At 60.1% G+C, this 12337-nt stretch overlaps 1 protein-coding gene across 1 annotated transcript; it reads right to left on the bottom strand.

Annotated features, from left to right (window-relative positions):
* Positions 1–2364: 2364 nt before the first annotated feature.
* Positions 2365–12329, bottom strand: PPM1J (protein phosphatase, Mg2+/Mn2+ dependent 1J; the record flags this gene model as incomplete). Its single annotated transcript, XM_041427001.1, has 10 exons — positions 2365–3954; positions 4210–4361; positions 4513–4620; positions 4772–4835; positions 4983–5101; positions 6392–6476; positions 9452–9564; positions 10009–10332; positions 10844–10949; positions 12181–12329. Coding segments are annotated over 10 exons (1368 nt in total), but the record flags the coding sequence as incomplete, so codon positions are not given.
* Positions 12330–12337: the final 8 nt, after the last annotated feature.

Here is a 12337-nt window from a genome sequence, read left to right as displayed (position 1 = left end):
CGTGCCATTCGGGGCTGTGTCGAGCCGTGCGGGGCCGTGCCGTGATGGGCTGTGCCGCAATGGGCTGTGCCGTGCGGGGCGGTGCCGTGCCATTCGGGGCCGTGTCGTGATGGACTGTGCCGAGCCAGCCGAGCCGAGCCGAGCCGAGCCCTTTCCAGCGCTGCCCGGTGTCCCGGAGCCCCCCGGTGTTTGTTTCCCCCGGAGCCCGCGGTTCGGGGTTTCCCGGTTCGGGTTCCCGAGGCCAGGTGGGGAGGGGGCGACCCCGGCTGCCGGGAGGGCTGAGCTGCTGCTCTCAACCCCCCGTGCCGGGTTCGGCAGCCGGACCGCTTCCCACCTGACAGACGCCGGTGCTGAGGCCGTGCCTTGTCCCCAGGGTCCCCTCCGGGGGCTCTGGCAGAGCGGGGCTGTGCCGTGCCGTGCCGTGCCGTGCCCCATTAGGTGACCCCCGAGCCACGGGTGCGGCTCCGGCTCCCCGTGCCCACCATGGGCTGTGGGAGGGGGCACAGGCGGCGGCTCCCCCGACATCCAGCTGCAGCCAGGGAAAGGCAGCCCCAGGAGCCTGGCCCGGACCCAGGCTCATAAACCACTGCTATTTTAAGGGCTTGCAGACTATTTTTCTTTATTTATCAAGCTCCAGGCCAGGAGTTGGTTCCAAAGGAAATGTTTCCTTAGTAAAAAAGGGAACCACAGAGGAAGCTTTAAATGCAGCAGCCACTGCCTCCTTGTCTTATCCAACAGCCGGGCAGTGACCTGGAAAAGCAGAGCCAGTTCTCAGCCACCAGCATGAAAAGGAATGTGCCAGGGGAACAGGGCTGTGCGAACAAGTGAAGAGAGCACCGGGAGTATCAGGGGTACCCGGTGGATGTTTCCAGCAGGCAGCCCACCCTCGAGGCAGAAGCAGCTGCTGCTTGAGTGCCTGAACTCTGGGGAGGGACAGTCACATTCCTCCGAGCCACAGCCTGCCCCACTCCCTCCCCCGCAGACAGGAAAACCATTATCCTTTCTCCCTTCCATTCCGTGAGTGGTGTTCCTGTTCCCACCGGACTGGCCACTGCTGTGCCTCCCAGCCAGATCCAGGGATCCAAACCCCCCAGGCTGGCGGCATCCAGCCAGATCCAGGGATCCAAACCCCCCAGGCTGGCGGCATCCAGCCAGATCCAGGGATCCAAACCCCCCAGGCTGGCGGCATCCAGCCAGATCCAGGGATCCAAACCCCCCAGGCTGGCGGCATCCAGCCAGATCCAGGGATCCAAACCCCCCAGGCTGGCGGCATCCAGCCAGATCCAGGGATCCAAACCCCCCAGGCTGGCGGCATCCAGCCAGATCCAGGGATCCAAACCCCCCAGGCTGGCGGCATCCAGCCAGATCCAGGGATCCAAACCCCCCAGGCTGGCGGCATCCAGCCAGATCCAGGGATCCAAACCCCCCAGGCTGGCGGCATCCAGCCAGATCCAGGGATCCAAACCCCCCAGGCTGGCGGCATCCAGCCAGATCCAGGGATCCAAACCCCCCAGGCTGGCGGCATCCAGCCAGATCCAGGGATCCAAACCCCCCAGGCTGGCGGCATCCAGCCAGATCCAGGGATCCAAACCCCCCAGGCTGGCGGCATCCAGCCAGATCCAGGGATCCAAACCCCCCAGGCTGGCGGCATCCAGCCAGATCCAGGGATCCAAACCCCCCAGGCTGGCGGCATCCAGCCAGATCCAGGGATCCAAACCCCCCAGGCTGGCGGCATCCAGCCAGATCCAGGGATCCAAACCCCCCAGGCTGGCGGCATCCAGCCAGATCCAGGGATCCAAACCCCCCAGGCTGGCGGCATCCAGCCAGATCCAGGGATCCAAACCCCCCAGGCTGGCGGCATCCAGCCAGATCCAGGGATCCAAACCCCCCAGGCTGGCGGCATCCAGCCAGATCCAGGGATCCAAACCCCCCAGGCTGGCGGCATCCAGCCAGATCCAGGGATCCAAACCCCCCAGGCTGGCGGCATCCAGCCAGATCCAGGGATCCAAACCCCCCAGGCTGGCGGCATCCAGCCAGATCCAGGGATCCAAACCCCCCAGGCTGGCGGCATCCAGCCAGATCCAGGGATCCAAACCCCCCAGGCTGGCGGCATCCAGCCAGATCCAGGGATCCAAACCCCCAGCCTGGCAGCACCCCAGCAGCTCCCCCTGCCCAGGGGCGCTGGATGGACACTGCACGGGCTCTGACAGTGCCAAGGGCAGATGGACAGCAGCACACGTGGCTCTGCGCAGGCCGGTTTGCCTGCCTACATAAATTAATCAGAGCTAATTGGCTTTCGAGTAAGTCGTCTTTGCAGGAGCTCTGCAAAGAAAGACTTTAAAGTAGGGCTGCGAGTGGCAAAATCTTTATTTAAACACACAGTGCTACACAAGGACAGGCTCCTGGCCCCAGCACCACTCCCTTCAGCATGGGTGCCAACAGGTTCAAATCTTGTGCATAACTTTCACTTTCCATTGTGTGCCCCCAGTTTATTTACATCCCACCTGTGGCTACAGGACACAAACAACATTCACTAGAGGTGACACTTGACGGGAGCTGGCTGCACCCAGTGACAAGAGACAAACTACTGGTGCCACGGAGCCTTTCCCAAACAAGGGACATGGCCCAGCTCTCCTCCCCACACTGCCAGGATGGGACCATCCCTCCCGGTTTAGGACTCTGCAGAGGTCTGGGATGTGGATGCTCCAGGTTAGAGATGTGTGTGATGCAAAACTCCAGAGTAGAGATCAACTGCTCAGCTCCCCTCTGCACCAGTTCTGAGATCATTAAGGAAAACATGGGAGCTGTCTTTCCCTGCCCTGGTCACACCAAGCTGCTTTTCCTGTGGGTTCCCAGCCCTGGGCTAAGCAGATCCAGTGCAGTTAAGCTGTTAAGCTCACCTGAATAGGGCTGCTCTGTGTGAGGCTGCTAACTCAGAGCCACTCCAAAATACAGACATACATTCACAGACTCCCCACACCAAGAAAGGATTTAGACATTTTCCAGCTCAGCTCTGCAGTTAATAAATAATTGGCTCCAGAAGCACTGCAGCCACCCAAGGCATGAGAGGAAGGGGCAGAACCTGTGGCACAGCCAGTGCTGGTGCAATTGCTGTTCCCTCCTCGGGGCTCTGGGTGCACAGCAGAGCTTGGCCACTGCTCCAATCTCCCAGACTGGAGACTGAGACAAAGTCTGTGACAGAATGAAGGTGAGAGGAGCTGAAAATGGGGAGCACAAGGCCGGGATGGCCATTGTGGGGCCACACTGGACTTGTGCCAGGCTTAGCACTGCCCAGCTGCCTGTGGGACTTTACTCCCAGTCACATCCCACCTGAGCCCCAGCTCCCACCTCCAGCAGCAGCTTCAGTGTCACTGGCCAAAGCATCCCGGGGCAGGAGCCAGGGGGTGGCTGCAGCAGGTATGAGTGCCCCAGCAGCCCCATGGCTGTCACACGGGGCTGCAGTCAGCACAGCCACGGCAAGAGGCAAAGGACATGCTGAGGAGCCAAGGAGCCTTCAGGCTTTTCACAGCATTGAGAAAGTAGCAGCATGAGAACATCCCTCGAGCCCAGTGCTCACACTCTATCCAGGGCCTCTCCATCTCCACCTGGGACTGGGATGCAAGCACGTGGAGGGGGATGCTCTGGACAGGAGCACAGACTGAGGCTCCAGGTTTCTTACTCTTCTTGCAGCTGGCTCAAGAAACGAGTGCTCAGAGGAGGCATGGCCCCGAGGCAGCCCCAGGGTTCCACTCCACAGTGTCTCCATCCAGGCAAGCTGGGCCCCGCTGCCCCAGGCTCACCCAGCATCACGTGTAGTTGCCGGGGCCACCCAGGGGGATCACAAAAACAGAGATGTCATCTCCAGAGCCCAGCTTGTCGTTGGCCAGCCGCCAGCCACGCTCCTTCAGCACCCCCCGTGACCGCACCACCAGCTCCTGGGCCACCATGGTGTACCTGCAGGCACAGCAGAGAGCACGGCTCAGCAGCGACCCCAGACCCCCGAGGCAGCACCCTGGCAAGGAGGGAGAAGCCAGAGCTGCAGGAAAGGGTCCCTTGGAGAGACCAGGCTCAGATATGCCCATCCAGGGGAGCAATGCACTCTGTGGAGCCCAGAGGGATGCGTGGCCACAACACTGCTCCGAGGAGCCAGGCCAAGGCGAGGTGGTGGCGTGCACAGCACGCCTGTCCCCCTGCCCACCTGCAGCTCACCTGCACGGGTCGTTGGGCTCATAGCTGGTCAGCACCTCCATCACCACTCCTGCCACCTCCTTGTCGTTGGTGACGTCCCAGAGCCCGTCGGTGCCCAGCACCAGAACGTCGTCAGGGCAGTGCTCGTACTGCGTGAGGTCATAAACCCTGACCTGGCAGGCAACAGGGCAAGGCGCAAGGCTGAGGGGCAGAGAGGCAGAGCAGGCTCCTGCTGCCCTGGGCACGTCACGGGTCTGGGCCTGCCGAGTGGCTCTGGCCATTGCAGGGACCCCTGGGTGCCAAGCTGCTGGCAGCCAGGCTTACCTCTGGGAAGCAGGACAGGAAAGGCTTGATGTGGATGTTGGAGCTGAACACCTTGAGGTCGTGGTCTCCCAGGCCTCTTGTGACCCCAATTGTGGCCATCATCCGAGCCTGGAGAATGGTGGAATCAAAAGAGAACTTTAATCCAGTTCTATTCTGAGAATTGGTGATAACAGCAGTACCAAAAATGGGCTGAAATCCCCCAAAGCAGTGAGAGCAGGCAGGAAACAACCCCTGCCAAGCTTCTGCCACAGTACTTTACCTTTTTGCCTTCCCCAAAGATAAGTGGAAACTTCAGGTCATCCTCTTCTATCTTTTTGTAAGCCCTGGTTAAAATGAGCCAGAGACAGGGTATCAGCAGGTGAAGCTTCCAGCACCTCCCTGACCACTTGGGACCTGGGCACCCGGCGTGCCAGAGCCCATGGGATGGCATGCCAGAGATGAGCCCAGTGCCACCAGGGGTTGGGGGTTACCAGCCATTCATGTCCTGGTCCCTGTAGAGCATCTTCTTCCCCAGCTCCTTGGGCTGCACCCTGCGGGGGAACTCCAGGTGCGTGAACTCCTTCCCCAGCAGCTCGGGCCTCAGCAAAGCCTGCAGGAAGGAGTGTTGGCTCAGCCCCAGGGCTGGGAGGGCAGGCTCTGCGGATCCAGCCCTGCCCAGACCAGGATCCGCCATCCACCATTCAGCTGCAGCATTCCCTGGTGGGATGGCAGCCACTCGGAGAGGTGCTGGTAAGGCAGCTGCAAGCTGCCCACCTGTGCTAAGCCAGAGGGGAAACTGGAGCTGAGGACAGCCATGCCAGCACCCAGCAAGAAGGTGAAGCTTTTGCATGGAGAGTTCTGAGAAATAAAGATCTCCAAAAGGGATCAAACAATCAAACCCCAGCAAATTCCAGGAGAAGCTGGAATTTACCCAGAAGGAGCCATAGCTGCAAGATCCAGGATCCCAGGCTCAGTGCAGGGCATGGCACTCACCCAAGGAAAAGAGTGATGGGTTTTTTCTGAAACAGAGTCCCCTGTGACCGTGACAAGGGACAAGCAGCAGCACAGAGCCCTGCCCAGGGCAGCCCCAAGCCCTCATGGAGCACAGTGTGGAGGGGACCAGGAACAGGGAGTGCTGGAAAATGCTGAAGGGGAAAGAAAAGCAGGAAGAGAAGAGGAGACCCCTTGGGAAGATGGGATGGCAGGGGCTTGGGGCAGAGGAGACCCCCAGCCCACTGTGGGGGAGCCCTGACCACAGCCTCAGCATCACGGGCAGAGCAGTGTGTGCCTGTCCCCAGCCTGTGCCCTGCCCCTCGCAGCCAGCTGAGGAGGATTCTGATCACAGCAGTTTCCTCCTCTCGGTCATTCAAAAATAGATTCCAGAAAAAACACCTCAGTGTTTTTCCAAGTACATTGCAAGCCAGGAAATTTCATCCAGCAAGACCTTCTCCAACACAAACTCCTCCTCCCCTGTGCTGCTCTCAGAGAGGTCTTTATAACCTCAAAGAGTCTCCCTGGGTGGCACCAGGGGGTTCATCCAGGAGAGGGACAGGGAGCTTTCAGGGAGAAGGACAGAGGCCCGTTGGCACAGCTGAGACTCTCCGGGGAGCAGCCAGGGAAGAAAGTAGGGCTGGGCAGGAGCACTGCAGCTCCTCTGACACAGCAAACCAGGCTCTGCCAGCCACAAGATGCCCCCATGCCAGCTCCCTGCATCCCAGTGCCTGCTCCCATCCCAGGAAGCAGTCTGGGATGGATGAGGATCCCAGGCTCATCCAGCCCATGGGGCTGCCCTCGGGTCCAGAACCCACCGTGGCAGCAGCCCAGCAGGCAGCACAGGGGACTGGGAAGAGGCCAGGAGGTGTTTCAGCAGGAATGAGGTTAGAAGAAAGGTCTTTCTTACTAAAAACTGCAGCCTCTGCCTCTCTGTCTCTGGAGTAAACTCCCTGGACATTGGAATGATTTCCCCATTACGGATGATAATGGCCCTGCAATGAAACATGGAAGGATGAGATTAGAGAGAAGGAGACTTGGCAGAGGAGCTGAGCCTGGCTCTCCAGGGCTGATTCCCAGGAGTGGTGCAACCCCTTCCCCTCTGCTGCCCACCCTTCTCCCGGCCTGAGGTGGGGGCTGCTTCCTGGGTTCACTGCTCGCCCTGGGCAGGGCACGGCAGCTCTCCCTCCTGTGCAGGAGAGGGGCAGGAAGGAAGGGAAAACGGGAGAGAAGCAGGGGGCAGAGGGGAATGAAGCAGACCAAATCAAAGGACAGAATATGGTTGGAAAAGGAGCAGCACAAAGGCTCCCTTTAGAGGGGAGCTGCACACACGCCTGCAGCAGGAGACAGGTACACGTGCCCACCCCACACCAGCACTGCCACTGGCTGCTGGCTCTGCTCTTACAGTTTAATGTCTCAAGAAAACAGAAAGGTCTGATTATGAGATGTTTCTGGATGTCATGGTAGGCCCAAGGATCTCCAGCACTGGTGGCTGTGAGTCTCCTGTGGTGATGGAAGGCCAGGCTGGGCTCAGCTCTGGCAGGGTCTGACGCCTGAGAAGGCAACACAGGCTGTTACAGAGGCACAGTTACAACTCAGGACTGTGCATGCTGACATCCTGCATGGCCTCTGCCTGGCTGCTGCTGCCATGGAGGGGGACCCGCACCCCAAATGAAGGATCTCCTTCTCTGTCCCAGAGCTGGGAGCACATCCAGCCCCAGACAACTGACCAGAGCCTGTATTTGCTGGTCTGACGTTGCTGAGGACAAGGTAACCTGCCATAAATACCCAGAGCAACTGCAGCTGCCCCATTCTTGGAAATGTTCAAGGCCAGGTCAGACGGGGCGTGGGACAACCTGGTCTGCTGGAAGGTGGCTGCAAATGGCAGGGGGTGGAACAAGATGAGCTTTAAGGTCCTTTCCTACCCAAACCATTCTTTGATCCAATGATAAACACAGGGCAGCTCAAACCAGCTTCACCTGCACTGTCACCTTTAGTGTAAGGTGGACCTGCCCTTCTTTGCTTGGGGCTGTGGGCAGTGACACAGGTGCAGTGACAGCAGCCCACCCCTGGAAACACAGAAATGAAAGTCCTTGGACTCCAAGCCCCCACTGCACATGGATTTGTGTCCTACTCCTGAAACAGGTCACTGGTATAAAGTGTACTCTAAAATGACTCTTTCACATTTTTGAAAGCTTTGCTGAGTGCAATTTTCACTCTCCAACCTGCAGCCCAGGCCAGTGCCAGCAGCAGGGGCCAGGGCATCCAGAGCCATCTGGGTAGCAGAGAAGATGTTAGGAAAGAAGGGAGCACATCCCAGATTTTGGGAGGCAGTTCTAGCCCTATCTGTGCACCTGGCAAACAGAGATCACAGCAGAGTGCACTGTCCCCGGGCCACGGAGCAGGCAGGGGATGACTCTGCCCAGTTCTGCCACCTTCACCCTCCCCCAGACAGGGGTGGAGCTGGGTGTTCCTCACCAGCCATCCCTCTGGCACCACCCCGCTCTACTGGGGTGTCCCCAGCCACTGAGCAAAAGCTGAGGGCTGCCCTGTGGGGCTGTACCTGCTGTCCCCAGCGTTGGCCACGTAGAACTTGCCCATGAGGTAGACGGCAGCCAGGGCACAGCACCCCCCGGGCAGGTGCTGGGCCGCCCGCTCGCGCTCCATCTGCTCGTCCTGGGGAGACACAGAGGGTAGGGGGGCAGCCCACAGAGCACCTGGCTGCTCCAGCAGCCCCTCAGCTCCACGTGGGAAGCAGAGACCAGCCAGGGGTACGTCTCCCCACACTGCCACGGAGTGGCTGCAGGGCTTGAGGGGCCAGGGGTGTTTTGGGGCAGCCAGGGACGTGGCTTCGCTGGACAGCAAAGAGCAAGACAGGAGGGGAGCAGGTGAGCCTCCTGGAACAAAGTGCAGTGGAGCCTTCTGCACCACGCAGGCCCAAAGCCTGTGAATTGTGAAAGCTCAAAATGCAGAGCATCACAGATTACAGAGGCACAGTTACAACTCAGGACTGTGCATGCTGACATCCTGCATGGCCTCTGCCTGGCTGCTGCTGCCATGGAGGGGGACCCGCACCCCAAATGAGGGATCTCCTTCTCTGTCCCAGAGCTGGGAGCACATCCAGCCCCAGACAACTGACCAGAGCCTGTATTTGCTGGTCTGACGTTGCTGAGGACAAGGTAACCTGCCATAAATACCCAGAGCAACTGCAGCTGCCCCATTCTTGGAAATGTTCAAGGCCAGGTCAGACGGGGCGTGGGACAACCTGGTCTGCTGGAAGGTGGCTGCAAATGGCAGGGGGTGGAACAAGATGAGCTTTAAGGTCCTTTCCTACCCAAACCATTCTTTGATCCAATGATAAACACAGGGCAGCTCAAACCAGCTTCACCTGCACTGTCACCTTTAGTGTAAGGTGGACCTGCCCTTCTTTGCTTGGGACTGTGGGCACACACAGGTGCAGTGACTGCAGCCCACCCCTGGAAACACAGAAATGAAAGTCCTTGGACTCCAAGCCCCCACTGAACATGGCTTTGTGTCCTTCTCCTGAAACAGGTCACTGGTATAAAGTGTACTCTAAAATGACTCTTTCACATTTTTGAAAGCTTTGCTGAGTGCAATTTTCACTCTCCAACCTGCAGCCCAGGCCAGTGCCAGCAGCAGGGGCCAGGGCATCCAGAGCCATCTGGGTAGCAGAGAAGATGTTAGGAAAGAAGGGAGCACATCCCAGATTTTGGGAGGCAGTTCTAGCCCTATCTGTGCACCTGGCAAACAGAGATCACAGCAGAGTGCACTGTCCCCGGGCCACGGAGCAGGCAGGGGATGACTCTGCCCAGTTCTGCCACCTTCACCCTCCCCCAGACAGGGGTGGAGCTGGGTGTTCCTCACCAGCCATCCCTCTGGCACCACCCCGCTCTACTGGGGTGTCCCCAGCCACTGAGCAAAAGCTGAGGGCTGCCCTGTGGGGCTGTACCTGCTGTCCCCAGCGTTGGCCACGTAGAACTTGCCCATGAGGTAGATGGCAGCCAGGGCACAGCACCCCCCGGGCAGGTGCTGGGCCGCCCGCTCGCGCTCCATCTGCTCGTCCTGGGGAGACACAGAGGGTAGGGGGGCAGCCCACAGAGCACCTGGCTGCTCCAGCAGCCCCTCAGCTCCACGTGGGAAGCAGAGACCAGCCAGGGTACGTCTCCCCACACTGCCACGGAGTGGCTGCAGGGCTTGAGGGGCCAGGGGTGTTTTGGGGCAGCCAGGGACGTGGCTTCGCTGGACAGCAAAGAGCAAGACAGGAGGGGAGCAGGTGAGCCTCCTGGAACAAAGTGCAGTGGAGCCTTCTGCACCACGCAGGCCCAAAGCCTGTGAATTCTGAAAGCTCAAAATGCAGAGCATCACAGAGACCACCGTGCTTGGAGCCCTCCCTGCAGGCCCCTCCTTGCTGCAGAGCTGCCTGTCACCAGCGGGGTCAGGCTGCTGCAGACACAGACAGCAAAGAGCTGCTTGCTCTGGATGACCCCACAGGCAGAGGATGCTCACCATGTGCTTGAAGGCATTCTCAATGGCACCGATCACCAGGCTCTCATGGGACACTGCTTTCTCCAGGTGAAACCGTGGCACAGCATCGTTCAGGGCCTCCCCACGCTCCTCGGCATGGGACACGTGGTTTGGATCTGCAGAACCGGTCTGTGCGTCGTGGGGGAGGCAGACGGGAGGTGGGGAGGGGTCCTGCAGGATCTCCACGAGGTCCCGGAGCTGCTCACAGATGTGCAGGTGGAGCCTCTCCGATGCCATGACAGCAGCACCGCTGCCTGCGTGGCCATCAAACAAGGCCCAGTAGTGGAAATAAAAACCTTTCCTGCCCTGCAGGGAGGAGAGGGAAGGTTCAATGAGCCTGCAAGATGGCATGGGGAATTCAGAGCAGCTGGGGCTACCGGCTGAGGACAGTGACACGAGTGTCACAGGTCTCGGCGCAGGGGGCAGCTGACCAAGGGTGCCTGGACACAGCTGATCCCTGGCTGCAGCCCAGCCCTGCGTCACACACCTCGTGCCTCTGGCACCACGGGGCCAGCACAGCAGGCACCTCTGCAGCCCACCAGGGCACGTATGCCTCTGGCAGCCTCAGAAGGCGAGGCACCACGGGGCCAGCACAGCAGGCACCTCTGCAGCCCACCAGGGCACGTGGGCCACTGGTGTCCCTGGGCCAGCCCTGGTGGGGTCACACGGGGATGGAGGATGGTAGGAGCAGGCAGAGAGAAGGGCCACAGCCGAGGGAATCCCCACTGTGCACACACTGCCACGGGTCCCATCCCATGCCCTGCTGCTGGGCATCCTCCCTGTCGTGCCCCTGCTTGTGAACCACCACGGCTCTCACCCCATCCAGCTCCCCGCTGGCCCTTGGGCTGGGCCTCTGCTCCACAAACACCACCTCACAGCACGCCTGGTCCTCGTTGTGCTGGCTCTTCCCTGCGTTTATCACCCTGCCAGGAGGAAAAAAGGTGTAAAGGCCCTTTCTTCCACATCATGTTCCAGCAAATGCCATCCCACAGCACCTCTTCCCCCCACCCCTCCACTCATGCCCCCGTGTCCCCGGAGATGCCAGGGATGCCCTGCACAGGTGCTCCTGTCCTGTCCCAGGTGTCTCAGACCAGATGTGTGGGTTGATGTGGGGCCAGGAGCAGCACTGAGTCCCACCCACAGCTGGGTCCAGGGGGGAGCAGTTGTCCACACACCTACCAGGGGAAGTGATCAGAAAGAAACTGGGTTTGCTGAAGGTCCCTAGCACTGCCCCAGGCAGAATAATTGTCCCAAAACCTGGATCAGCCTCAGCTATGCACCCCTGGGACACACAGAGAGAATCACAGCCTCGCCCATGTCCCATCACCTCTTGGGGGGAGCAGGGGGCTCGGGGAAGGAGGGGAGAAGGTGATGATGGTGAAACCGGCAGAACTTTTGCAGAAAGATTCGCACTGACTTTTCCCAGCCTGTGCTGACACAGCAGATTTCAGGTCTAGATTGCAGAACCGGCTCACAGGAAGAAGCTGTAAACACAGCAGGGTGATTTTTCTTTGGGAAGACTTTCCAAGTGGTTTGCAGAAAGAACTCTTGGGACACCAAAAAAGGGGTGTTTTTCACTCTGGGTACTCCTACCCCACTATCTCCAAGGACAAATCAACATCTCATAAAGCTCTCTAGGATATCGGGAAGATCAGCTTGAGGAAGGGGTGTGGGAGTGGGCTGACAGCAATAAGCAGCAAAAGCCTTCACAGTCTGACCCGCTTTCAGTTAGGGCTGCAACTCGCAGCTAGCGAAAGAAGAACACAATCAGGTCCTTGAAGGGGAAGTCTCAAGCAGTCTCACTCCCAAGAAATCCCCAGCTCCCTGCTCCCCACGAGTCCTGCCAGAGGCGCCGCAGCTCCCTCGCCCTCGGTACCCATCGGTGACAGCGGCTGTTGTGCAGAAAGCGCAGAAAACAAAACGGACAGAAGAGCCTAAACCCCTCGGGGAGCGGCGGGAGCGCAGCCCCTCGCTGATGCTCTCCCCTCACGGGCACCCACAGCGCCCGCTCCTCCCTGCTGCTGCTGCTGCTGCTGCAAAAGGCACAGACGCAGCTCGCCGCCCGCCGCGACCCACTTTCGTCCGCAGGGCTCCAGTGCCGAGCGGTGCCACCGTGCCCCCCCCGGCCGCCCCGCCGCTGCCGGCCCCGCTCACTCTGCGTATCCCGTGCTCCAGGGCAGGCGGCGGCGCCCGTCGCGGGGGCTCTGCACCGCCCGCCCCGCGTGGTCGTCGGCGCGGCGCAGCTCCTCGGGCGTCAGCTGCAGGAAGGCCGGCCGGCAGAAGGCGGCTGGCGGCGGCGAGCCCCGAGCGG

This window comes from Onychostruthus taczanowskii, unplaced genomic scaffold (assembly GCF_017590055.1).
Source record: "Onychostruthus taczanowskii isolate IOZ18803 unplaced genomic scaffold, ASM1759005v1 scaffold97, whole genome shotgun sequence".
NCBI classification, from domain to species: Eukaryota; Metazoa; Chordata; class Aves; order Passeriformes; family Passeridae; genus Onychostruthus; species Onychostruthus taczanowskii.
Note: the sequence above shows the minus strand (reverse complement) of the source record. Positions and strands in the feature narration are given on the sequence as shown.